The sequence below is a fragment of the Epinephelus lanceolatus genome, chromosome 11 (genome assembly GCF_041903045.1).
Source record: "Epinephelus lanceolatus isolate andai-2023 chromosome 11, ASM4190304v1, whole genome shotgun sequence".
In the NCBI taxonomy this organism is placed as follows: Eukaryota; Metazoa; Chordata; class Actinopteri; order Perciformes; family Serranidae; genus Epinephelus; species Epinephelus lanceolatus.
This window is the reverse complement of record NC_135744.1, coordinates 13,394,656-13,419,194: the sequence shown is the minus strand read 5'-3', so window position 1 is coordinate 13,419,194 and position 24,539 is coordinate 13,394,656. Positions and strand designations below refer to the sequence as shown.

Here is a 24,539-nt window from a genome sequence, read left to right as displayed (position 1 = left end):
CAAGCGCCTGTTCTTGATGACTTTGGAGTGCAATCAAAATTTACCTCAGTAAACACAGCGGCAGAACAAAAGAGACGGAAGATATTGAAATGTTTTTTGTAATATTTGGACACGATAAACTACTGTAATGTCAACTTTGCTACTACTACTATCTTTTAGTGGTGTTGTGTCATGATTTTGATAGAAAATGAATTTTCTATGGCAAATGGGCAATCTGGGGTCTCATTTATGAGAAACTTTGACTCATGCTTACAGACATTTTGGAGACAGAAAATTAGCGATGCAGTTGGTGAGGCACAAGCCTGATTGTAGAAATTGTCAAATATTTAAAAAAAAAAAATTAATACTTTAAAAATAAATCTGAATGAAAACTGAATCAGATTTAAGTCATAATATTTCAAGAAAAAAAATCTACCTGCCTAATAGTCCGGTGTGTATATTGCTATGCTGATATGGTAGTACCCTGTACAGACCGTCTGACGAACACAGATGCTCGTTTGAGACTCTCTTTGGAAGAGGCAAAGTTTTTGTGGCAGTGTGCAGCTCTTCATCGAAGGTGGCACACCGAAACTAACTGAAAAAACACTTTTAATCAGATATAACACGTGATTGATGGTTATTGAAAAACAAAATGCACTGTCCCTTACACTGAATCAATATGAGATGCGATTTTTATGCAGAGTTGTTAGAATGAGGATAATGCAAACGAGTGCGCTCTATTGGTGGCGACCCTACTGTCCATATGCAAACCTATGCCCTTGGCGTGCAGTCAGAGACAAACTGAACTCTGCAGGATTTGGAGTGTCGTTCAGAGAGATGGATGACAACTCATTGTTCTTTTAGAGCAAGATGGTGATCCAAATTAGGAACATTAAACCCAACAGTGCATTCATGAAATCCCAAAACCTACACCACTGTGTCAACAGCAGTGCCCTTTTCCTGACTCCCACATACAAAATTTGAACCAAAACAGATCGAGGATGGTGATTGGTTGCCACTACAAAAATGTACTTAAACCCCCTTTATTCCTGACAGCCTTCATAAAAGTCTTGATTCGTTGGATCAAAGGCAAGACTATTTGTATGTAACACCTTTTAACAATGGGTCAACTCAAAGTGATTCACATGAGACAAAAAGGCATTAGAAATGAAATAAATTGGAGAAAAGATATATATATTCACATAAAGACGACAGTCAGTTTATCCATTAATGCATTGTGAGACCGGTGGACTGTTCAATGATACATCTCATGGCCAGTGAACAGCCATGACAGGCTAGAATTATTCCACACAAAGCAAAATAACAGTGCAGGTGATTTATAGAGGAGACAAAAGACGGGTTACATTGGTCCGCTGGTAAGTGGGTATCCACTAGAGGATAAACACCTATTGTTCTGGCTTTGTGCATAAACCCACCAAAATAATCTGACAAAACATTCAGTAATGTTGCTCCCTTTAGGTGTCACACCTGTATGCTTGAATATTTCTGGGTGGTGTGAACCATCCAGCCACAGTCTGACTGCTGTTACCAACCATAAACATAAAAGATTCTAGTTTGTCACGACTTTATGTTAAAGATTTGTATTTGTAAGTAAATGTGAGAAAAGCTTCATGTTTTTGGCCTCAGGAAGTTGTTGCACCGTTGCCTTTTCACAACAAGATCTTGTCTGCAGACAAAGTAAACTTTGCTTGTGTTTCTCCACATTTCAGCAGGGGACCATCCATTTGAGTGCGAGTTCTGCGGGAGCTGCTTCCGAGATGAGAGCACGCTGAAGGGCCACAAACGCATCCACACCGGGGAGAAGCCCTATGAATGTAACGGCTGTGGGAAGAAGTTCAGCCTCAAGCACCAGCTGGAAACCCACTACCGTGTGCACACAGGTACTGCGATCAAAAATAAAGTCAGGCCGACAAAGAGGCTGTTTGTTGTTTGAAGAGAAAATCGCGGCACTTCTTGATGTTGATGATCAAAGGATTGAGTAGTGTTTGTGGTCTTACGGGGAGTTATGTGCTGGAACTATTTCTTGATTTACAACAGTTTATCCTTCTGCCCAGAGCATCTTGTGTAGCATCTCAAATGATAGCACGGGTTGCCAGATATGGTCAGTGAGGTTTTAGTCTTTGTGCAGGCATGATGGTACCAAACCTGGCAACCTCACTGTGACTAAGATGCTGCTTTTGTTTGACATAATATAGTTTCACTGCATACCTCTAAAACAACAATCTGTACTGGACGGAGACAGGCTAGCTGTTTCCCCTTGCTTCCAGTCTTTACGCTAAGCTAAGCTAAGCTAAGCTAATGGCTGTCTTCTTAAGCGTGATTTATACTTGTGCAGCAGACCCTACACCATAGCCTACGCCCTTGTGAGCATTTATACTTGTGCAGGGGTTTGTCCGTGTCACTCTCCAGTTACACCTCCAAAACACTAGGTGGCAGTGGAGGTTTCTGTGAAGTGCTGTAAAGTTTAGTGGATTCAAATTACATTCACATTAAATACACATTAAACACACATTGAACATGGCTTAATAGAGACAAGTTCAAACACAAGTACACAAATCAGCTTCACTATAACTCGCAGCATTCACAGACAAACACTTGACTTTATCTGGACACATTTTCCCCACAAATACAACATGCTAACGTTATTAGCACAAGCCTATGGCATTTTAGGTGGACATCAGGCTACGAGGTAGGTTATGGCGTAGGCTTTATGTTGACGCAGAGCCTACGCTGTAGGTACGGCATCGATTCGAAGTAGAAGTACAAATTCCGCCTTGGACAGTGTCTCAAATCACATACTTCAGTTAGTACACTTCAATGTAGTATACTATGTACACTATGTACTTACCACCCGTGGTGCACTAATTTCAATACAGTAGTGTTGTTGCAAATTGCGCACTGCTGTTTTGCACTCATTGGAAGTGATAACAGCTTCTTTTGTTTCTACTGCCTCTTCTTCTTCATCATCTTCTTTTTAAACGGCGAATAGCAAATTGCTGGTTGAGCATTAGCGCCAACATTTGACAGCTGACCTCCGTCCACACATAAACCAAAGTTATGCTCCAATGTCAGTGCTGATTAAAATGTGCCACTGTAGCTCAGAGCAAGTTAGCTAGCTAGAGAATGCTAACATTAGCTAGCAAGCTAACATTAGCACTCACATTATTGTTTGTGGTACCAAATCATTACAGACCCAACAAACATTACTGACTGCTTCAATTTGACAATAGTATTTGTACTTAGTGCAAAAAACATGTTCCACACTCAGCTTTTGGACCGTTCTGAGTGTTGTCGATAGTCGATATCTGTTGTCATTTTCAGTCATAACTGTAATGTTTATAGATAGTTAAACACGGTGGTCCGACCTATCTGAAGTGTCTGCTGAACTTATTTTATGTACTTCGTTGCTTTGTTTTCATCTTCGATAAACCAAATCTACCGGCACGGAAGCTAAGCAATGTACTGCTGTGGATAACGCCACAGCAAAAACATATTTTAACCACGTAAAATAATCTATATCTGTACGTGTACGCTATTTTTGAATATTTGCTCCACTTTAACCAACAGAGACAGCAGTAGACCAATATCTCTGTGTTATGCTACTTAAATAAGCGATTTTGTTACGGCTGCACTTATCTGTCAGAAAAGACATTATGATTTGGTCTAAATTAATGTTTTGGATGTTATATTGCACAATTTTGTTATCTACCTACAGCCAAAATACATGTATGTATGTGTTCATATGTTCAGATTGGTGCAATGACATGTCATTCCTTTCTGCCACTTCTAATCTGATATGAGAGCAACATTATATCTCACTGCCCTTCATTAAAAGAGAATGGTGAAACATATTGATGCAGCTTTTGGTGCCTGTTAAAGGACTCTGCTGTAGGAAACCCAAGTTGCGAGGCACAGACCAGACCAGATGAATATCTTTGTTGCTGTGATACAGTAGATGAATGTCTCAGAAGACTTTGTATTGATCCCAGTATATTTAGAGCCCCATAAAGATGTTGACACAGTGATAAGCTGGGTGCCCTGGAGAATGAGTGCACGCCACGTAGCAGACTGAGTGAGGATATCACGAGTGCTCACCAGGATGGCACACAGCCAAGGCTTTATGCTTCCTCACCATCTCTTTTTCTCTAACACACACACTTGCAGCAGCAGCAGCAGCAGCACCCTCCCATCTCCCATTCAATAAGCCAGCTGTTAAGCCACACTATCAAGGCAGCCTGTCCAATAATTGGCTCCCCCCCGTCCACCCTTTCCCCTTTTGTGTGGGGGAGGGGGCTTTGCGTTAAGCCGGAGAGCAACAGCAGATAACAAGAGCAAGTGACAAGCTCACAGTCAAAGGCCACCTCGCACAAAAGGGAGCTGCTTGATGAATCATCGACATTGGCAACCTAACCCCCCCGCCGCCCCCGTCTCTCCACACATCCCAAATGCCAATGGCGGATCAATACCTGGGCCCCATTTGCATTTCATTATTAGCTGGTTATTTGAGGCGACCCTGTTTACAGTCTGGTTATCAATATCAACATAATGCAGGTGTCCACACTGCTGCAGGGTAACACATGACGACCCGCAGCACTGTATTTATGCTCATTGGCTGAATGGCAGCATAACCCAGCCCCGACGGAGGTCAAGGTTACCGTGGCTCCAAGAGGACAGACAGAACGAGCAGTGGAGGCGTGAGGCTGCCCGTTTTGCCAGCGCACATGTGCGAGGCTCCAGCTGAAAGGTGACAGCGAGCGTTGGGCTAGATCACATCCGACAGCTCATTTCAAATGCCATTGGTAAAGGTCAGCATTTACATGTCTAATTTGCGTCTGCCGGCTTGAGCGCTGGTGGATTATTCCCTGCCATCACTCAAATCATTAGCACATTTAGGATGGCCGCCGTTGCTGAATTGAAATGTGCTTCTTGAATATAGCAGCCCCCACAGCAAGAAAGCAGCGCTGCACTTTGATTTATGACACCTTTAGGAGTTCTCCATGGCAGGAGCTATATTTTGTGTAATGCACTAAAGTGATTAAATGTGGCTTATAAAGGAAATACCAGACATTTAAACATTTCTGGAAGTTTAGCCTGTTTAGATTATGTCTTTAGTTCTTCTCTCAATAACTCTTGTTTGCTGTGACTCAGTTCTTATTCGAACCATCACTTCTGTTAGTTATCATAACATTATACTCACCAAAGTATCAGTGAGACCTTAAAACATGTTGAAATTGTACAATAACGTCCAACAGGGCAAGAACCACAAGCACACTAACTTAAGAAACGTACAGCTTTTTCGAAATCCTTTAGCAGTCAGACAGGAGTCAGGTTAATTTCCAGGGCTGGTACCTGCGGTTATTCCACAGGCTAGTTAATAACATGTCGGGCAGGAAATCCAAAGTGTGGGATCATTTTGAGAAGGTCAAGGACTAACCCAAGGTGATATGTAAACTCATCTTCATTGGTCGACTACAAACATGACGTATCATCTGAAACATGGAAGTAGCTACATGCCCATTAGCCCACAGCGTCATTAACAGGCGGCTCGCTCAGTGTGTGACGTGCACTTGTAGATAAAATATAGGCCTATATTAATGAAGGTTCATTAGTATACTTTTGTATTTCTCTGTAATGTAGCACAGTGTTAACAATGTTACTGATACTATTCTTTCTCACACCTTCAACTCAAACCATTGTGTTGCCCTGCCCAAAACATATAACGATTGAATTAATATCCTATACATACATGCAATGAGTCGACTAATGGCCCTAAATGACGACTACTTGTCAATAAGGAAAATTCTCAGTCGGGGGCAGCCATCATTACACAGCTGAGCCTTCATCATTTGTGTGTATGCATAGTCTTAGTTGGTCTAAATTTGTTTGCAGAGTACGAACAAATTCAGGTAAGAAAATATTAATGAATCCCAGTTTTGTACTATAATATTCATACACGTAGTGTAAGCACAGATTAATTCATGTGCACTGTTTGTGATTGAGGCCCAATAACACCACTTGGAAATGCAAGGAGGTTGTCTATTTCCACTTTAATAAGCAAAAGTAAGTTATTCTCTGCATGCTCTTAAAAACCTCTGCTGCCACATTCGATCGAAACACGTTCTATGGAATAGCAAGACATTTCTTTTTCATTCTCCTCTGTTGCACGGCAGGATGTGAAAAAGGCCTTGCACGGTTCCAGTATCCCAGTACAGTGGGGTCTTTTCAATAAAGGCAGTAATGAGAATTGATAACACCTGAACACTAAGGATTTATACCCTCAACCACAAGAATAATTAGCAGATCATTTGTTAGCCGCTAGAGGGACAGGACTGTGTTGATTCTGTCTCTCAGAAGTGAACAAACTCTGCTACTGTACGTTAAAGCTTTTATTCCTCTTTTCCTCTTTTTGAGTCGTACCAATTATCAGGGGCAGTTGGAATGACTTAAAAGAGTTGGTGTGGTCTTTTACTGCTGCACACTGCTGTTCTAGAGACAGTTGGGATTTCACTCCGGGGTTTTGGCTTGTCACTTACTGTGTGCAGAGTCCAATTATCATAACAGCACCAGAATTTCTTGTGGGCCAACAGGGTGAGATCTGTGGTCTCTAAATTAGTGGTGATGGGACATTCTTCTCTCCTGAAGCCCTGACAAGGAGACTTTTTTTTTTTTACTCCTCACACAACAGGTTTCATATGCTGCAGTCTGCAGTTTCATTACACTGTGGATCTTGATTTTTGTAGCTTTGGCCAGAATCCGTATAACTAATAAAGCTTAAAGTTGATTGTAGTGATCACTAAAAAGATCACCCCCAGTTTTCTTTGACAAAGAAAAGAAAGATGTACCATACTTACCAGAGGTGAATTTGTGAATCCCAGGGTAGCAAAGGAATGGCCCGCCTTACTCTGTCTTACTCTGCCTCTGATTGGCTTACCCGGACATTCTTACCCATACCAACCCAACCCAGTCTCACTCTGAAGTCTGGCGCTTGGGCATGGACTTGCGACATCAGACACCACCAAAAAAACCTGTTCTTAAATGTCGGCATGATACATAGCCAGTCACTGGTATCATTTAACGGTGCTTTGCAGCATCAGGGAAAACGGAACAGGACAAGAACGAAAGTTAAGGCGCCGAAAGTCCAAGAAGAGCGGGTAGGAGGGGTGGTGGATGGGTCCAAGAAACACAGATTTTCACGCGGGAGGCCAATGTTGGCATCTCGTAAGATTCTAAAGCCAAACCCTGTTCTCTTTGTTGCCTAAACCCAACCATGTGCATTGGTTGTCGAAGGGGAAAAAAAACGTCAATTTGCAATGCTGTACCAATGAAAGAGTATGTAAACGAAGTGTAGAGTGACATAAACGATACATTTCCGGTAAAAATGGAAGTGTATTTTGAAAAAGGGCAATGCATGTAACAGGCAGAATTTGACACGGCGTCCCAAAATTTCAAAATACCTTACATGTCATAACAACCTGGAAAGTCCAAGACCAAATGTCGATATGTGACAAGGTCAGAGTGAGGATCTGTTGACCAACCCCTCTCTATCGAATTCAACCAACAAAGGCAACAAGTGCTAGCCAATCAAGGGAAGTGTAGGGCAGTTCATTCCTTCGCTATCCAAGGATTTGCAAATTTGCTTACCATAGTTGTGCGCACAGTTTTTCTGTGCACTCGCACACTCGCACTTGCAGTTTTACCTCCAGATAAAGTGGTGCAGATAATCTGTTTGTAATCATGGCCAAAACTACAAAATAAGAGCCAGGTTGTAATGACACTGCAGTGGCCACAGCAATTTGGCTATCAAGGCATAGAAGATCCACAAATTGGCATTTTATGCAAACAATCAGAGATGGGCACCAATGCCTCAAAAAGTATCTTGTTACAAATATCTGCTCATCAAATATGTCAAAATAAAATTCAAAGTACTGGTATGAGACAAACTGATAAAATCACATATTCGGCATTTAGTAGCCTCAGTGTGAATCTGACTTTAACCCTCCGCAAATTAAGCAGTGTGAGTGAAGCAAAATAGTGCAATTTCTCATTCTATGTTTATTTGTGAGAGTTTAGAAATCTGAACTTCAACCAATTTGCACTGCAATAGCCAATCAGCATTGAGATCCTGCAGGGACATATGATATGGAGAACTTACAGGCGGACGTTCATTCATGAATTCAGCATTTTCACGCACATATGACGCAAGTTATTCATGCATATGAAACGAGTCAACACAAAATATTTTAGCATTCAAACTCACACAAGTAACAGGACGCGAAAATTGGCATCGCATTTGGTGTTTTTTGTGCAGTGGAAAAACGACTTTGCTTGAGAATAAAAACACATATTAAATAATGTATTGTAAGAATTGAAATACACAGATGCATGCTCTAATGGCATTTTGTTACAAATTAGATCTTTTTTTCTGTCCAACAAAATACAAATCCCAAAATACTCAAAATTAGATAATATTTAATTTAACTGAAATACTGCCCATCTCTGCAAACAATGATATGCCATTGCTGGTACATGACTTCACAAAGATGCTCTGACTTTATTGGTATTGGTGGAGATAAGTGAATTACATGTCTTACATGAATTACAAGTGGAATGCATCCTTTCCTTTTCTTTGCTTTGATTCCAGTATCCAGTGCATTTATTTCCTGATTAACAGGCACATCACGGCTCAACAAGCACATAACACTGTCACTGAATTGCACTTTGGCTGACATAATTGTTGTCTTCAACCCCACCCTTATCATCCTTAGGTGAGAAGCCATTCGAGTGCAAGCTGTGCCACCAGCGATCCAGGGACTACTCGGCCATGATCAAGCACCTGCGCACCCACAACGGCGCCTCGCCCTACCAATGCACCATCTGCCTGGAGTACTGCCCCAGCCTGTCAGCCATGCAGAAGCACATGAAAGGCCACAAGCCCGAAGACATCCCGCCAGACTGGCGCATAGAGAAGACCTACCTGTACCTCTGCTATGTCTGAGGCCGGGAGAGCGAATGAAGAGAGGGAGGGTATGTGTGAGGGTAGGGGGCAGGGGTTGAGAGGTAAGGGGAATGTAATTCAGCGGATAGGATGCTGTGGTGGAGTGTTGACGATGTAGGAATGTCAACGGCAAGAGACTTGAAAGCAAGAGGGTTTGTTTTCTCTTTTTACTTTTCATGCAAAGGCGGCGGCGACCAGTGGGGTAAAAGGGTGGTGATTGTGGGACAGAAGTGCTAAGGAGAGAAAGACTTGGACACGGAGAGAGATTCTCCACCATAGTTCGGATTCACCGGGTCATTCACTACATCTGCAACTGTGTTATTGTTTCAGGTCATTTCATGCAGCGCCATACAGCAAGCGAGCTGCAAGGAAGTGACTTTTTGGATGCTGCTGCGAGTGAGAAAGCAGATTCTCAAGGGCTATCTGAACCTGCACATCCTTGCCATCACTCCATTTTGAGTTCTTTTACTTTCCAAACGGAGGAAAGGCTTTTTTTTTTGTTTTACTTTGGTATTGGTTTGTTTACATTTGCATTGCTTAGTCATACTAGTTTGGATCACATGAGCAATATGTGAATATGAGCAGCAGTTTAGGCCCCCATTTAATCATGTCATGGGTTGCTTTCCAAGTATTGAGGAACTGCTGGCTTTCAGAAGCCAAAACCCTTCTTGTCATGGTAGTTATCTTGTAGGAGAATTGAGATGTTATTTTCAACAGTTTTCAACTCATCAAGAAGCATTTGAAGAGCTTGAGTGAACTGCTTCAGGTGAGCAAGCCCCTAATTCTTCCCATCCCTAACAGGAGATGTATCTGTTTTGCAAACTTGTGTCATTTCTGCCTGTGCATTAGACACAGATCTTCCCAATTTTCTGCCAGTACCATACCCAGATCCTTTGGATCCCAGCAGTGGCAGTGAGATAGCCCCTGAGAATCAGCAGTGGAGCAGAGCCGGTGGGTATATGCAGTACATGAAACAGTTGAACTGGATGAATGGGAGCACTAAAATACTGCAAACCAAGCACCTGTTTGGTTGTTTGGGGGGGGGGGGGGGCGGAGAAGATGCTAGTGCTGCTTTTTTTGTTGGAAGTCTCCCCAGTTTTCTCAGTTGTCTTCCTGGTCCTGCATCTCTGTCGGATGAGGGCTGGAGAAGGTCGAGTCACCACTGGCCACCCGTGGTTCTCCGCAGAGAGCCAACTTGTGTCACTTTTTTCATCTTGTATTTTTTTAGCTCTGCATCGTACAGCAGTTTATCATGGCTTCATTGCACAGGTAAAAAAGAAATTACGACAACAGTCTCTGTTTGATGTCTGCAAGTTATATATTTTTTCATTAAATCATAACTCGCTATCACAGTATGCCACATTAAACCCTGCATATCCACCTACTCAGCAATAGATAACTGGACTGCTTTTATCCATGTACATTTAACCAGATAACTATCATTATCTCACACTAATGATGAACTACACAAACTGACACATAAGCAGTTAACACTTGTACGCCACAATAGATCTGTCCATTCACCACAGTGATGGAAAACAAAATGGGAAAAGGCTGCTTTCCGTGGGAGTCCTGTGACTTCGACTGCTCGTTGTGAATGTTGAAGAAGTGCTGGGAATGCCTTAGCTGCACCCCTGTTGTCAAACGTGGTGTGGCAGGTTAAAGACTGTTATATGGCATCAAAACATGAATGTGAAAGACTGTGAGCCAGGTTCTTACTAGGCTGTCGTCAGATACACAGCAGGTCAATGCTGCCTTTCACTGGAAGTCAGAAACCTGTAACTCCCAGCTTGGAGGTGGTTTTTAGTCTCCATGCCTTGGTTCAGACTTTCTTCATCAGAATACTATACTCTTCATGCAACAGCTCGTGCGTTAGCTAGCTAGCTAGCTAGCAGCTCTAAATGCTATTTTACATTTGAAATAGATATATATAATCATTCACCACCAGGTGTTATGATAAATGGGATAAAATGGTCTTGATGAAAGGGCTGAAACAGATTGCACATCAGGGCCTTGAGGTCATGTGATCTTCAAATTCAAACTTTAGTGAACATTGAAGCAAGGCTGGATTACTAACAAAGGTTACGATATTGTAACCCTAGTTCTGTTAGCACAGGGTCTGCCCTTGACTGGACTCAAAGGGTAATGCTCTCCTCTAATCACGAGCACACATTCGTCCACTGAAATCTGGGTAAATGTAACCAGCTAATCAGAATGTGCCTTCTCAAATATGTGTAGAGCCCACAACATATATAGGAGGCTAGTGACCATGTCCTAACAGCAAGCGAGCATCTGACTATCGCACCACATTGCGTTACATCGTACGCTTTCAGTCCACACTGGATCTGCTAAGTATGTGTGTGGTCTCAGAGTAACCACTAAAAGGATGGTCAAACACGTGCTGTCTTACTATTCATATTGGGGATCTTATCTGGGGCCCACTTGGGTAAACCCATCCATGTTGGCAATGGGTGTGGGGCCAATATAAAATAATGTGGACAATCCGTCATAAAGCTCCTATATACATTGTGGGCACCGCATGTATTCGTTTAGGCACGTTCTGATTAAATGACACATTTATGCAGATTTCAGTGGGCAAATATGTGGAGGAGAGTATTACCTATTGAGTCCAGTAGAGGGCGGAGCCTGTGTGAGGTTGAACTGGGCAAAACAGGAGAGGGCCCCCAGTCCATCAGGGGCCACAGAAGCCTTTTTGTCTGAGAGTGTGCACCACTGGAGAAGAGTAGCAACTGGAATTAGGATCTAAAGGTGGGTCCTGCGTTATCTGAGGCTCCTTACCTGTAGTTATATCACAAATAGTGTTTAAATGGTACATATTTGCATTTCAGTTACCACTGTGGTCATGTTAAAAGTAACATGTAGCATTTACAGTGTATGTTGCGATGCTGACATGACCACAACTCTGCGTACAGCACAAACTGAAAAGCTCGTTTTGTTGAGAGGGAGGTGGGAATTTCCGATTTTCTGATGTCTCTGAAATGCAGCATTAGACTTGTAGGACTACAGCCACAGGTATTATGGGTGAACCTAAGGCTTTAATGAGCATCACTGCACGTCACAGCGTTACCGGGTTGATCACATATCCAAATGGCCGGTGGAAAAAAAAAAGGGGGGAAATCACTGATAGGACGAGACACTGCCCAGCAGCTTAGGGGGCGACCAGTAAGACGACAGAATAAATCAACTCTTTCTCTGTGGTTTTGTCCCTGCGCTTCGTCTCTCTCGTCTCCTGTTGTTGTTGTTGTTGTTGTTGTTGTTGTTATTATTGACCTTGAGTTTGATCTCAACACATCGTACTTGAATTACCTCGTTTTGTGACCTCATGTTGCTTGTGTATTTTAATTTTCCCTTTTGTTTCATTTGTACACTTTTTCGTGTGTTCATGAGTGTGTGTCGGAAAGACGTATTGCACGACGTGATGACGCAATGCGTACGCAGAAAAATTAAGTGCCACGGTGAAGAGATTTTTTTGTTTGTTTGTTTTTCTAATGTTGTGTATTTCTTTGTGCATTACTTGTTACCAAACTTGGTATTATTAACCCCGCTTGTTAAAGAGCCGGAAGGTTTGGTCATTTGTTATAAAAGCTACCTCTAAGTTGTTCCATTATTTTTGGCAAAAGCACATTTTTTTGTGTTTGTGTTTTGCATTATTTCATCATTGCTACTTCATCTCATGCTTTTTTTTTTTTTTTTTTTTTTTCAAAAGTTGATTTATGATTGTCTGTTTTTAAGCAAAATGTATATAAAAGCGTAAGAGATAACAAAAGTAGAGGTTGATAGGATTTGGAAAGTCATTCAAATGGACGTTTATTCTTCTCTTATAGTCTCCCCCTGCACCTCCAACCACAGAAGAGCAGAGAAAAGAAAAAGCAATTTTGAAGCCTTAAGTGATGAGTAAGAGGGATGCGGCAGATAAGAGGAAGTACTATTGCTTTTTAAGAGGGTTTAAAAACAAGAATTAAAACTTGAAAATATGTGAATAGAAGTGTAGTTTTGTAATGTGAAAAAAAGGAAGGTTCATCAAAAAAAAACAAACAAAAAAAAACAAACGCTGAACCGCCCAGGACAGGTCATATTTGCAGTGATGCAGAGTGCGTTGGACAATTGGAACTGCAAGTGGTAATCAACACAAGAAAAGAAAAAAAAAAGAAAAACCAGAAGGTTAAAAATAGAGATTCTCTCGGCTGACAAGCTCCTCTTGAGAAATGAGCGTATTCCTGAACAAGAGCCAACAGAGGCAATTTGATATATAAAAATTGTGATATTTTTGTATTCAGTGTCAGTCCTTTTTCCATTTGTGGAGGGTTACAGCAGGGCACAAATATTTGTATTTCTTTTTTTTTTTTTTTTTTACCTGTTTTTTTTCTCTCTCTGGGTGTGAATCATTTTTGCCTTGCTCCTCTTTGATATTGTTGGACAAAAAAACATGTGCGTGAACATATTGTAATAATAAGTGTTGCTTTCTGGATGTCAATTGCATTGTAGGTGAAGGACTAAATCTATCCGCCACAAATTTTACGAGTGTGTGTGTATGTGACGAAAAAAAAAAAAAAAAAGCTTAAAAAAAAAAAAGATAAAATACGGGACGGCAGAAGGGCGCTGCCAAACCGACCAATTAGTACTTGTCATTCACAATTTTTCAATCAAACTTGACTGTCGACATGTCTTTTGTTTTTGTATTTGAAAAAAAAAAAAAAAAAAAGAAGAAGGGATGGCACGTCCCGTGGTGTCTTGCCATTTTATTCTCAAACACTGTGAGCTGAGGGGCTTTTTCACCCTCATATAATATCCACCCACTATAATATACGCAGTCACGGCTCAGTCTGAACCTCCACAATGCAAGACCTGATCAGTCACATTATTCCTATCATCGTCCTCTGAATGTTTTCTACTTTTTCGTGCGGGTGAAAGAGTGCGTAAAAGAGTGTGTAACTATGTTGCGTGCGTGCGTGTGTGTGTATTAGTGGAAAAATGCACTAATCAGATCAGATACAAAATAAAATGATACTCTATGCCACTTTTTTTCTCTATGTTGGAAAAAAATATATATATACATTGGCATCGATATAGTTCTTCCCTCAGTGTTCCTCCGATGTTTCTGTACTATTTGTGCCTAAAAATGGAATTTGTTCAACAAAAATATCCATCTATATCTGCTTAGTTTCCGTATTTTCAGAAGAAAATAAAAATGGTGTCTCCAGCACCCTAGGGATGTCATGACGCTCGCAAATGACCTGATTTTTTTTTTTGTTTGTTTGTTTTGTTTTTTAATCCTGAATAGAGCAGGGTGTCTTTTTCAAGGACTGCAATAAACCCTTAATGCTATTGAAATAGCAACTGGGATTCTGCATTCACTTCTTTTCTTTGTGATTGGCACCCGAAAGCATTTATTTAGCACCACAAAACAAAGCGTAGGGAGAATTTACTGGAATCCAGGCAGAGACTGTCGCGACAAAATCTGCTCCATGAAATAGTTTTTTTGTTTTTTATTCTGCAGGCAAATTAAGCCCCACGTCTCCGCTCAGATCGTCTATTTTTTTTTGTCCTCCTCTCTTTTTTTGTCAGCAACAGGTTTGCTGATGAGAACTTTATATTGCTCTTGAAAAATATAAGACTAAAAACCTCCATTTGGGTAGGTTGGCACTAGGGTATTCCCCTTCTGCTTTGCTTCAGTTTTTAAGTACTTTTTCTTTTCTACAAAATGCATTTAGAAGGGGATGTTAAAATTCGTCAGAGAGGAATCATGGCATCCCTGGAGCTGGCACTCTGTGTTTTGGTGTGGTGTTTCTAGAACAAAGTAGCCATTTCATGCAGTGTTGCAATGCATGTGCCATCGAGGTCTAGACTAAAAACTGTTTTGAGTAACAAAGCACCAAGACATTGTATTTTTTTATATTAGCACTGAGGACCAATTGCCCTGTCGGACCAAGCATAACAAAGCTTTTTATGTAACAAAGCTTTTCTCTCTCTCTGTCTTTCCCTGGCTTGTCTGTGCTACTTCTCTCCTCCATTGTTGTGACAGCACAAGTGCCAGTCAAGTTGCTCTGTATTAAGAAAATAGTGTTTTTATTATGATTTGAATTGTTATAGTTTTTGTCTACCTCAGCACCTAATCTTAGCCTAATCTTAGAAGGTGCCCAATTATTATTTTTTATTTTCTTTATTTTGTTCTCTTACTGTTGTCAGTTGTATGATTTTTTGAAAAATTTGCATTAGAGCTTTGCAAAGGTCCTTTGTCTTTTCCAGCGACAACGTGCTATTTTTTTCCGTGGCAGTACGTTTCCTGTTGAGCTGTGCCACCAATCTATAGCCACCGTCTGTTGATATAGAGGTTGTTCTTTTTTGTTTCTTTCCATGTAGAATCAGACACCTCTCTTTGTAACATTTCAGTGTTCTCTGATGGAGTGTGAAAAAAAAAAATAAAAAGGAAAAATAAAAGATTTAATGCTGCAGGTTCTCTTCTCCATGTTGTCACTAAAGTCAATGTTGTGCCTTTGATAGTGAAAATATAAAGAATATTTCTTTCTTTTTTTACATCCTACTAACAGTAGATTGTTTTTTGTAGTGGAATTTTTTTGTATTTTTATTTATGAGTCTCATAATAAAAATCAAATCATGATGTTCAGTTGTATACTTTCAATCTGCGGTTAGAAAAAAATAAAAAATGGTCTTCATGTTGTCTGTCTTAGCCCTCTTTCTGGCTCGCTACTTGTTTCCTGAATTCTTTACAGGACAGAAGGTGACAGTAGGATCTAACCTAAAATAATCCTTTTGTAGCTGTGTGTGTGTTTCATCTGCTCTCTGCAGTACTATTCTTACTACTTTAAAAATATTCACTCACAGGCCACTTTATTAGGTACACCTTGCTTGTACCAGGTTGGACCCCTTTTGCCTTTAGAACTGCTTTCATTTTTCGTGGTTTAAGGTGCTGGAAACATTCCTCAGAGCTTTTCCTCCATATCGAAAGATTTGTCAGCTGCACATCCATGATGAGAATCTCCCGTTCCACCAAATCCCAAAGGTGCTCTATTGGACTGTGTGCAACAGGACTCGTGTATCTGTGCTCTAGGTGCCGTTTTTCCCGGAATGCTCTTGAACTCCTCAAGTTGAAAAAACTTCAACTTGGGGCATAAAAGCACTCCATGTCATCTCTTGATTTGAGAGGCGGGCCTTCTGTGGTGGTCACAACAAGTTTACAGTTGGTAAATAATGGAGGAGAAACTGGTGGTAGCGGTTGCTGGATACCCAGAGCTATATGACCTGACGATAGACAGCAGGTTGTCAAACTGCCCCTGAGTCATCCTGAAATATGTCTGGAAATGCCCATCATGGAGGAGAAGCTCCTGGACCAACTGGTGGTACTCCCCATGATCCAGCCTCTTTTTTAGGGTCTCATGTACCCACACAGATCTCTGTTTATCTGCTGACAGCCTCTCACCCTCGACCAGAGCTACAGACAGTACCCTCTGCCTCAACATGTCAGCAACTAGCTACTAATTCCAGGGAAAGCTTGCCTTGGGCACCAAATGTGCTAAGTCCAGCCCTGATCTTATGTATTTCAGACCAGTAAAACTAATATGCACCAATAGCTTCATCCATCCATCCATCCATTTTCATCCACTTATCCAGGGCCAGGTCCCAAGGGCAGCAGGCCAAGCAGAGCACTCCAGACGCCCCTCTTCCCAGCAACGTTTTCCAGCTCCTCCTGGAGGACCCCAAGGTGTTCCCAGGCCAGATGAGATATGTAATCCCTTGAGCGTGTTCTGGGTCTGCCCCGGGGCCTCCTACCAGTGGGACATGCCCGGAACACCTCTAACAGGAGGCGCCCAGGAGGCATCTTGATTAGATACCCGAACCACCTCAACTGACCCTTCAACGTGAAGGAGCAGTGGCTATACTCCGAGCTCTCTCAGAGCGAGCCCAGACACCCCACGGAGGGAACTCATTTCAGCTGCTTGTATCCGCGATCTGATTATTTCGGTCACTACCCAGAGCTCATGACCATAGCTGAGGGTTGGGACGTAGATAGACCAATAAATCAAAAGCTTCACCTTCCAGCTCAGCTCCCTCTGCATCATGACGGTTCGGCGCAGTGCCTGCATCACTGCAGAAGTCGCACCAAATGGCCGATCCATCTCAGGCTCCATTCTACCCTCACTCGTGAGCAAAGCCCTGAGATACTTGAACTCCCTTGCTTGAACCTTGCTTGAATAAAACAAATTATTTTATTATTTCAGTTTCCATATAAATGTGTGTTTTGTAATCCCTCCGGAAATCTAAATACATCCCTATTTTCATGCTTTTTTTTGTAAAGTTCCTAAACGCTGACTTTTCTCTGCTCAGCTGAAGTTCACTGAGCACATTCATGCTCCCAGGAGCATGATTCCTTCTGATTGTAATGACCCCATAATGTTCCCTCAAGCACCACTCCAGACAAACTTTACCATTTTATTTGAGCTTCAGGGTTTTCGATAGGTATTTACCTCTTTGAGTCCACTGCTGGTAAGGTTGCAAGAAAAGCTAAATATGTGTATTTCCTGCTGGTTTTATAGCGGTGCCAGTTTGTGCTGACCGAGCATGGTTTGCACAACATCTAAATATGGCCGACTAATAGTAGCTTCTAACATGACAGTTAATGTGAGCCAAGAATCATGAATCAGATTGAGAAGGTATGATGTCATTTTTCAGTGCAAACAGGTTGCCCAAATATTAATTCAATGTACAGTGTGCACTGCATCAGGGCTGCCTTCAGCCTAGTGATTTGACAATATGTTGCCCTACTTTATCTGATTTATTCTTTTTATACTCGTGCTCAACAAGGAGCGTTTCTACAGCTTCTCCCCTTCTGATAGGAATTCAGCACAACAGCTGCAGGCAGTTTACTGTAACCTCCTTTGCCCCTGCTGCTATACAACATGTCAGCCGGGCCAAATGGAGCACGCTCATTGTTTTACTGACAGGTGAGGTCCAGGATGTGGGCTGCAAAAACACCTCAGTTCAGCTCCAAAGACTGAGACAGAGAACTTGATACAGTATTGGAGGCAGAGCCCTGTTCACTCCTGTGAAAATTACTGTGTATAAATAACCAGATGATCAGCACTGCTTCCACTCACTGACTGTAAAAATAATGAACATAGCTACCATGACGTCACTCATTAGTAAGTAGGCTCCTGCTATATTCTGCGTTTCAGCCAACACCATCTTGTTTTTTTGGCGCAAGAAGTGACCAAATTTGTGCAAGAGGGTGGCACTGTGGAGGAGTGAGAGGTGGATCTGATTGTGATGCTATGGGCAGACAGCCTGTCCTTAATTTTGTGTAACTGTAAGCCTTGATCAAATTTAAACAAGTGAGTTATATAAAAATCCATCCCCCCTGTGCAGTTGTCATTAATGTTGAATTCATTTTTCTACCAGGCTGTAAACGTGTTTATTTCTCCTGTAAAGTTTGGCATTTTATCATGGGGGTCAATGGGGATTGACTTGCTTCTGTAGCCAGCCTCAAGTGGCCATGAGAGGAACTGCAGTTTTTGACACTTCTGTGTCGGTTTCACATTTCAACCTCAGAAGCTGCCGCTTGCTTTCCGCACTGTGGAGCCTATTGAGCGTGCGCTCTAGAGACTTCCAAGACTACTTCCACACTACTTCCGGCTTGCTCCACAAGCTTGAATGGAATAAAATGATTCAATTGTGCAGCTCTTCTAGACTTTAGAAATATCGTCGGACCAAATAGATAGGATTCTGATAGCGAAACAAGTTACTGTGCGGGCTAGATTGTATCCACTGATTTACCGTCTATTTCGCCATATAAGTGAATGGCAAAAATTATTTCCAGGACAGCAGGGGAGATAACTGCACACCAATGTAACTGCAGTAGAAAGCCAGAAAAAGGTCCACAGGCTGAGATTAATGCAAAAGACAGTCTATTTAAGACTTTGGTGTACAAAGAAGGTGCTCAAAGTGCAAAAAATGCCTGACTGAAACGTTTGCTGCTGTTATTACTCACTCTTTATAATTTCTTTGCACTTTGAGCACCTTTTTTTAGTGCAGATGCCTTAAATAATATTGAAGACTATTTTTGCACTGACCTCAGCTTGTGGACCTTTTCGTAGCTTTCTAGCTCTGCCGTCCTTTCTGGTGTGTCTTTTGTTCTGATGCACCGGAAACAAACTTTTGATGCCTCAAGCAAGGGCGGAAATCCCATTTTATTGTTGGGGAAGGGGCACAACAAACGGAAATATTTCTCAAGAGCCATTTTTTAGGGGGACCAACAAAGTTGCAGTCAAATTTACTGTTCTAACACATACAAATGGAACCAGCATGGTCAAATGTATGTAATTAAAAGTGATAATAATGTTTAGAACATCAACCTGCATTACCAAAAATGACTAGTATGTGGCAATGTACATCGAATATGGGTGTTGTTTTTCTTATTACAAGGACTGGAAATCACGATGAAGATAGTTTCAGTTTGAAGTTATCTTGTCGTCATATATTTATGTGGTCATTCAATAAGTGTCACTCATTTTATCTCTGCTACAATGCCATGCTGGTTATTTACAGTAGTAGGAGAGAGGCAACACCTGTTAACTGAATTAAAGCTAATATATGCCTAATTGGATTTAATTTTCCCAAAGAAGCAGATTTATTTGTTTTGCTGTCAGTGTAAAAAATAATCGCTCACATCACTACGAAGGCTGCCAGAGACTTGATTTTTTTAAGTGTTTGCTGTAATTATGTCATTTTTTTTTAATCAAGTCTTCATTTATTTTAAAGATGATAAACAAAATCACACCATGGCAACGACGTTAAATGCAGGAAAAATATACTTGGAACTTATTTGTTTAAGGTACATTGATTTTAAATATAGAAATATTACAGTTACCATTTACAAAAGATTAAGAAAAATTGGTATGATAAAGTATTCTCTTTTGTAAACATTTTCTGTAAACTGTAACAATCCAAACTGCACTAAAATTGGTTCCAAATTCTTTGTGTTTGATTGATTTTAAGCAGCTGGGCTGTTTGTATGACTGCTGCATTCACACAGAAGATTCAGCCGCAAGGTAATGAGGTAAACAAAATGCTGTCTGCCTGGACTTAGTGACCTCTTGGTACAGAATTAGAACTTGTCCAGTGTGCCAAGCGTGGTGGCTGATGCAAAAACGCAAATGGACCTGTCTACAGTCAGTGTTTAATTTGTCAATTGCAGGCTGGGAGACCAGGGTTGGTTGTCACACTTTTTAATCTTGTATGAACTGCTCATCATCAAAATAGTCCTTCCTACGTTAAATGAATAAATGAAAGCTTGTGGTCTTGGCTTGAAATGTGTATCCCTTTCATTTTTACAACTTATTTAACAAGAAGTAATAAATCATCAAAGACAGGTTGACACATTGGGGTTGGTTGTCTCCATAGTTATCAATGGGGCTTCAGGAAAAAAACAGATTTGTAACTTTTTCGTTTTATTTAAATAGAAACACCAAATAAGTTTTGAAATGAATTCCACCTCTATAATAGTACTCATCAAAGCCCCCTGTGTTTAAACCAGGAATTTGAACCAGGTGGTTGTCTGTTTGAATTATCCTCTGTAATGACAAGTAAAATGAGGTAGAATTTACAGCACTGAAAAAAAATCAGGACTTTATTAAAGCCATTATATAATAAAAATTCATTGTGAGTATAACATGAAATGAAACAGTGAGACTGGAATAAATTAATCTCCATCACAATATGACCAGGAAGTCTTGTTAGGTCCCGTTTATACAACAACAATTTCAACTGAAAACGGTAAACTCTAGTTGCGTTTTGGCCAATCGTTTACACGACAGTGGCGTTTTGGGTGCCTGAAAATGCAACGTTTTGAAAACGGGTTCCAGAGTGCAATTTTTTGGAAACAGCACCGTCTCCGTTGTCACGTGAACTTGCAATATGCAGTTCCTCTGAAAACGGAGACTTTTCGCACATGCGCATTACGCTTCCAGTCACTATGCATGCCGACGGTCACAACAACAATGCCGAGCTCTGTTTGTGCTGCTCACCCAGTTGAATTTATCAACGCTTCTCCGGCAAAGTGTAGATCTACTGTAGCAACTCCACCTCGTCGTCCATCCAGACAAAGTTATCTGTGCAGGCTTTCGCCATTGTGTCTTCTTTGTTTTGGTTTGTAATCACCATAGACATAATCACCGTGTTGTAGAGGAGGGCGCTTCAGCGCAGGCGCATGGCGTCATGCCTTGGTGTTGCTTTGCAAATTTACACTGCCACCCATTGGCCTGGCGTGCAAACTACAGCGTTTCCAGTAGATTTTGCGGCTCCGTGTGAACGGGGATCGTTTCAATAACATCGTCATATAAACGCAGAAGTTTTTTAAAACGCAAAGGACACACTTTTCCGTTTTTAAAGAAACCGTTGTTGTCTAAACAGGGCCTTAGAATGTTAAACAGGAACTAAAGCAGCACTGTGTGTGTGTGTGTGTGTGTGTGTGTGTGTGTGTGTGTAATCAAAAACACCTGAGAACATATGGACTATAACATGTTTGCCATGCTGACTGTCTTCACGTGTGACAACTGTCCCCAACTGACCTCTTGCTAAACATTTATTTTAAGCTAGCTTTAGCTGGCTTTAGCTTGCTAGCTAAAAGTTGACTCAAATCAAAGCTGTTACCTTCGACATTTTAATTACATGTTTGATTTTTAAATAACTAATAACCGACAAGCTTTTAATACAAAAACACCAACATGAAAAATGACTCTGACCCATTTAAAATTACAAAATATCTCCTCACTCGGTGTTTTGTTTTTGTTCCACAAAATGAGCAGGATGTCAAGCTAACTGTTTGATATCAATGTAATGTCACAGCGCCCTCTAGTGTGGCTGTAATAAGCACTGGGACAACCAACCCCAGTGTCCCCCTAGAAAAACGTGGCGGAGTCTTTGGACCAGGACCCGCTCTATATGCAGATATACATGGCTCATTTTAAGGTATTGAAAACACATGGAAGCATCCTGATCAAATGCTCGCACCACCTAAACTCACCCCTTTCAACACAAAAGAGCAGCAGCTCTACTCCAAGCTCCCTCCAGATGCCCGAGCTCCTCCCCATATCTATAAAGCTGAGCCCAGACACCCCGCAGAGGAAACTCATTTTGGTTACTTGTATCCATGATCACATTCTTTCGGTCACTACCCAGAGCTCATGACCATAGGTGAGGGTCAGGGCGTCGATGGACCAGTAAATCGAAAGCTTCGCCTTTCGGCTGAGCTCCTTCTTCACCATGACAGACCAGCGCAGCACCCACATCACTGCAGAAGCCGCACCAAACCGCTGATCTCACGCGCCATTCTATCCTCACTCGTGAACAAGACCCCAAGATACTTAAACACCCTAGCTTGAGGCAGTAACTCTCCCCCAACCTGGAGGGGGCAATCCATCGGTTTCCAGCAGAGCACCATGGCCTCAGATTTGGAGGTGCCATCTCTCATCCCTACCGCTTCTCGCTCGGCTACAAACCGTCCCATTTGATACTGGCTTGCACGATGTGATGAAGCCAACAGAACCACATCATCTACAAAAAGCAGAGATGCAATTCTGAGGTTCCCAAACCTGACCCCCCCCGGCTGTGCCTTGAGATCCTGCCCATGAATATCACAGACAGGATCAGTGACAAGGGAGAACCCTGGCGGAGGCCAACACCCACAGAGAACGTGTTTGACTTTACATCGAGTATGTATACACACCATTTCTGCCAACGGATGCCCCTAAATCCTACACACTGGACCTTTAACAGTTTTTGCAGAGAGTACTTTTAAATGAAAAGCAGTGAGATCGATGTATTATCCACAGTCGAGATGCTGTTTCTGGAAAGATGCTGTTGAATTCATCTTTTTTTTTCATTATGTGAGCAGCAAAAACAAAATCTCAGGTGGAGGCAGAAATTTAAAGTACAGACAGAAAAACCTCGAGGACTAAAATTGTCTGCACATATAAAAAATCCAGAGAGGGAGGTGAGATGACAATCACTCTCTACTGCCTGGCTGTTTTGAATGAAATATGTCAACATTCACAATATGTGTCCAAGTATTTTGCTTTTCAGAATGACAAAATGAAAAGTTATATAATGATAATTATACTGTACATGCAGTACCTCCATGAAGTGACAGCCTGCTGATTGGCTCAATAAATCCGTCAGTCTTTCTGGTGTCAAACCCAGGTAGAGGACCTGCTTGTTAGAGGCATGTCAGATAATTTTTCTAACCACTGGGGAGGGCCTTGTGTTTTTTATTTTGGCTTAGGGGAGGGGCATTCAAATTTAAATGGTTGTAATTGGTATTTATTTTACTGCATATTTTTAAAGAAAACATGTATGTTCAACACATTTTCACTTTGACCTTGTCACATATGGATGTTTGGTCATAGACTTTCCACGTCCAGATACAACGTGAAACACACCCTAGGTGCGTTGGTTTTTGATGTTCTTGGATGCCTTGTCAACTTCAGCCTGTTACATGCATTGTGTTCTTTCAAAATACACTTCTGTTTTTACCGTCTGCAAACAGTCTCTTTCAAAATAAACACACTACGTCACTTCAACATCGCCTATTGACGTTTTTTGTCCTTCAACAACAAAAGTACATGTTGGGGTTTAGGAAAAATGAATAGAGTTTGGCTTTGTACTCTTATGGGCAGAGTTGGGTATAGAGTACTTTGATTACTTTTTGCAGTAAGGAGTAACCTAACGCGTTAGTTTGCTGTTTGAGTAATCAAATACTTAAGTACATTTTCAAACAAGACATCAGTTACTTCCGTTACTTTTAGAACGCTGGTCCTTCAGCTCCGAAACAGCAACGGCTGTCGTTTGGTTCTAATAACGGAGATAACATTAAACCTATCAGTCTGAAAGAAGCCACGGAGCTTGTGGCTCGTTACGTGGTCGGAGAAATGCTGCCGTTGTCTACAGTGGAGTCTAAATAGGTGGAGCAGGACTCGCTGACAGACATATTTCAGACTCAGGACTTCTGGCCTGGCCTGGTACACGCTACACGCTGGTACTCACCAATTACCCCCGGTCGTCTTTCACGGTATGTGTGATGTCATCAGGTTATTCTTGTCCTATTTTTATCACTTTTACTATTATTTGTGTCTGTTCATGTGCCAGCCGACATGTTGTTGTAGTCACCTAAAAGCGTCAGCAGATGGCAGGAGCTACATTTGAAGTACCATAAGTACGCTATCAAGCTACTGTATCTTCCACAGGAAGTTCTGACAAATGTTTCAGAATAAAAGCCTATTTAGAAAATGGAAGGATTCTCTAGCCGAGGTTATAAGGGGCTTTTAATTTGAAACAAGTGTTGAGTTTGAAATGACGGTGCGACATGTTAACTTTACAAAGACAACGGAGTGGATAAAAAGTAAATATATAAACACACAGAGGGATTAATAAATAACGGACCGTCTATAATGTAGTCTGTTTCAAATGAAGCTGGGAGTCTCTGCAGTTGTGGTGAGTAAAAGCCCCGCCGCTA

The 24,539-nt window shown here is 41.5% G+C and overlaps 1 protein-coding gene across 1 annotated transcript in view; it reads left to right on the top strand.

Moving 5' to 3' along the window:
- Positions 1 to 10,368, top strand: part of zbtb16a (zinc finger and BTB domain containing 16a) — a 215,077-nt gene extending 204,709 nt beyond the window's left edge. The window contains exons 6-7 of the mRNA XM_033609561.2: positions 1,710 to 1,880; positions 8,766 to 10,368. Coding sequence (XP_033465452.1) covers positions 1,710 to 1,880; positions 8,766 to 8,995 — 401 coding nt within the window. The 3' untranslated portion in view covers positions 8,996 to 10,368. The remainder of the gene's footprint in view (positions 1 to 1,709; positions 1,881 to 8,765) is intronic.
- Positions 10,369 to 24,539: the final 14,171 nt, after the last annotated feature.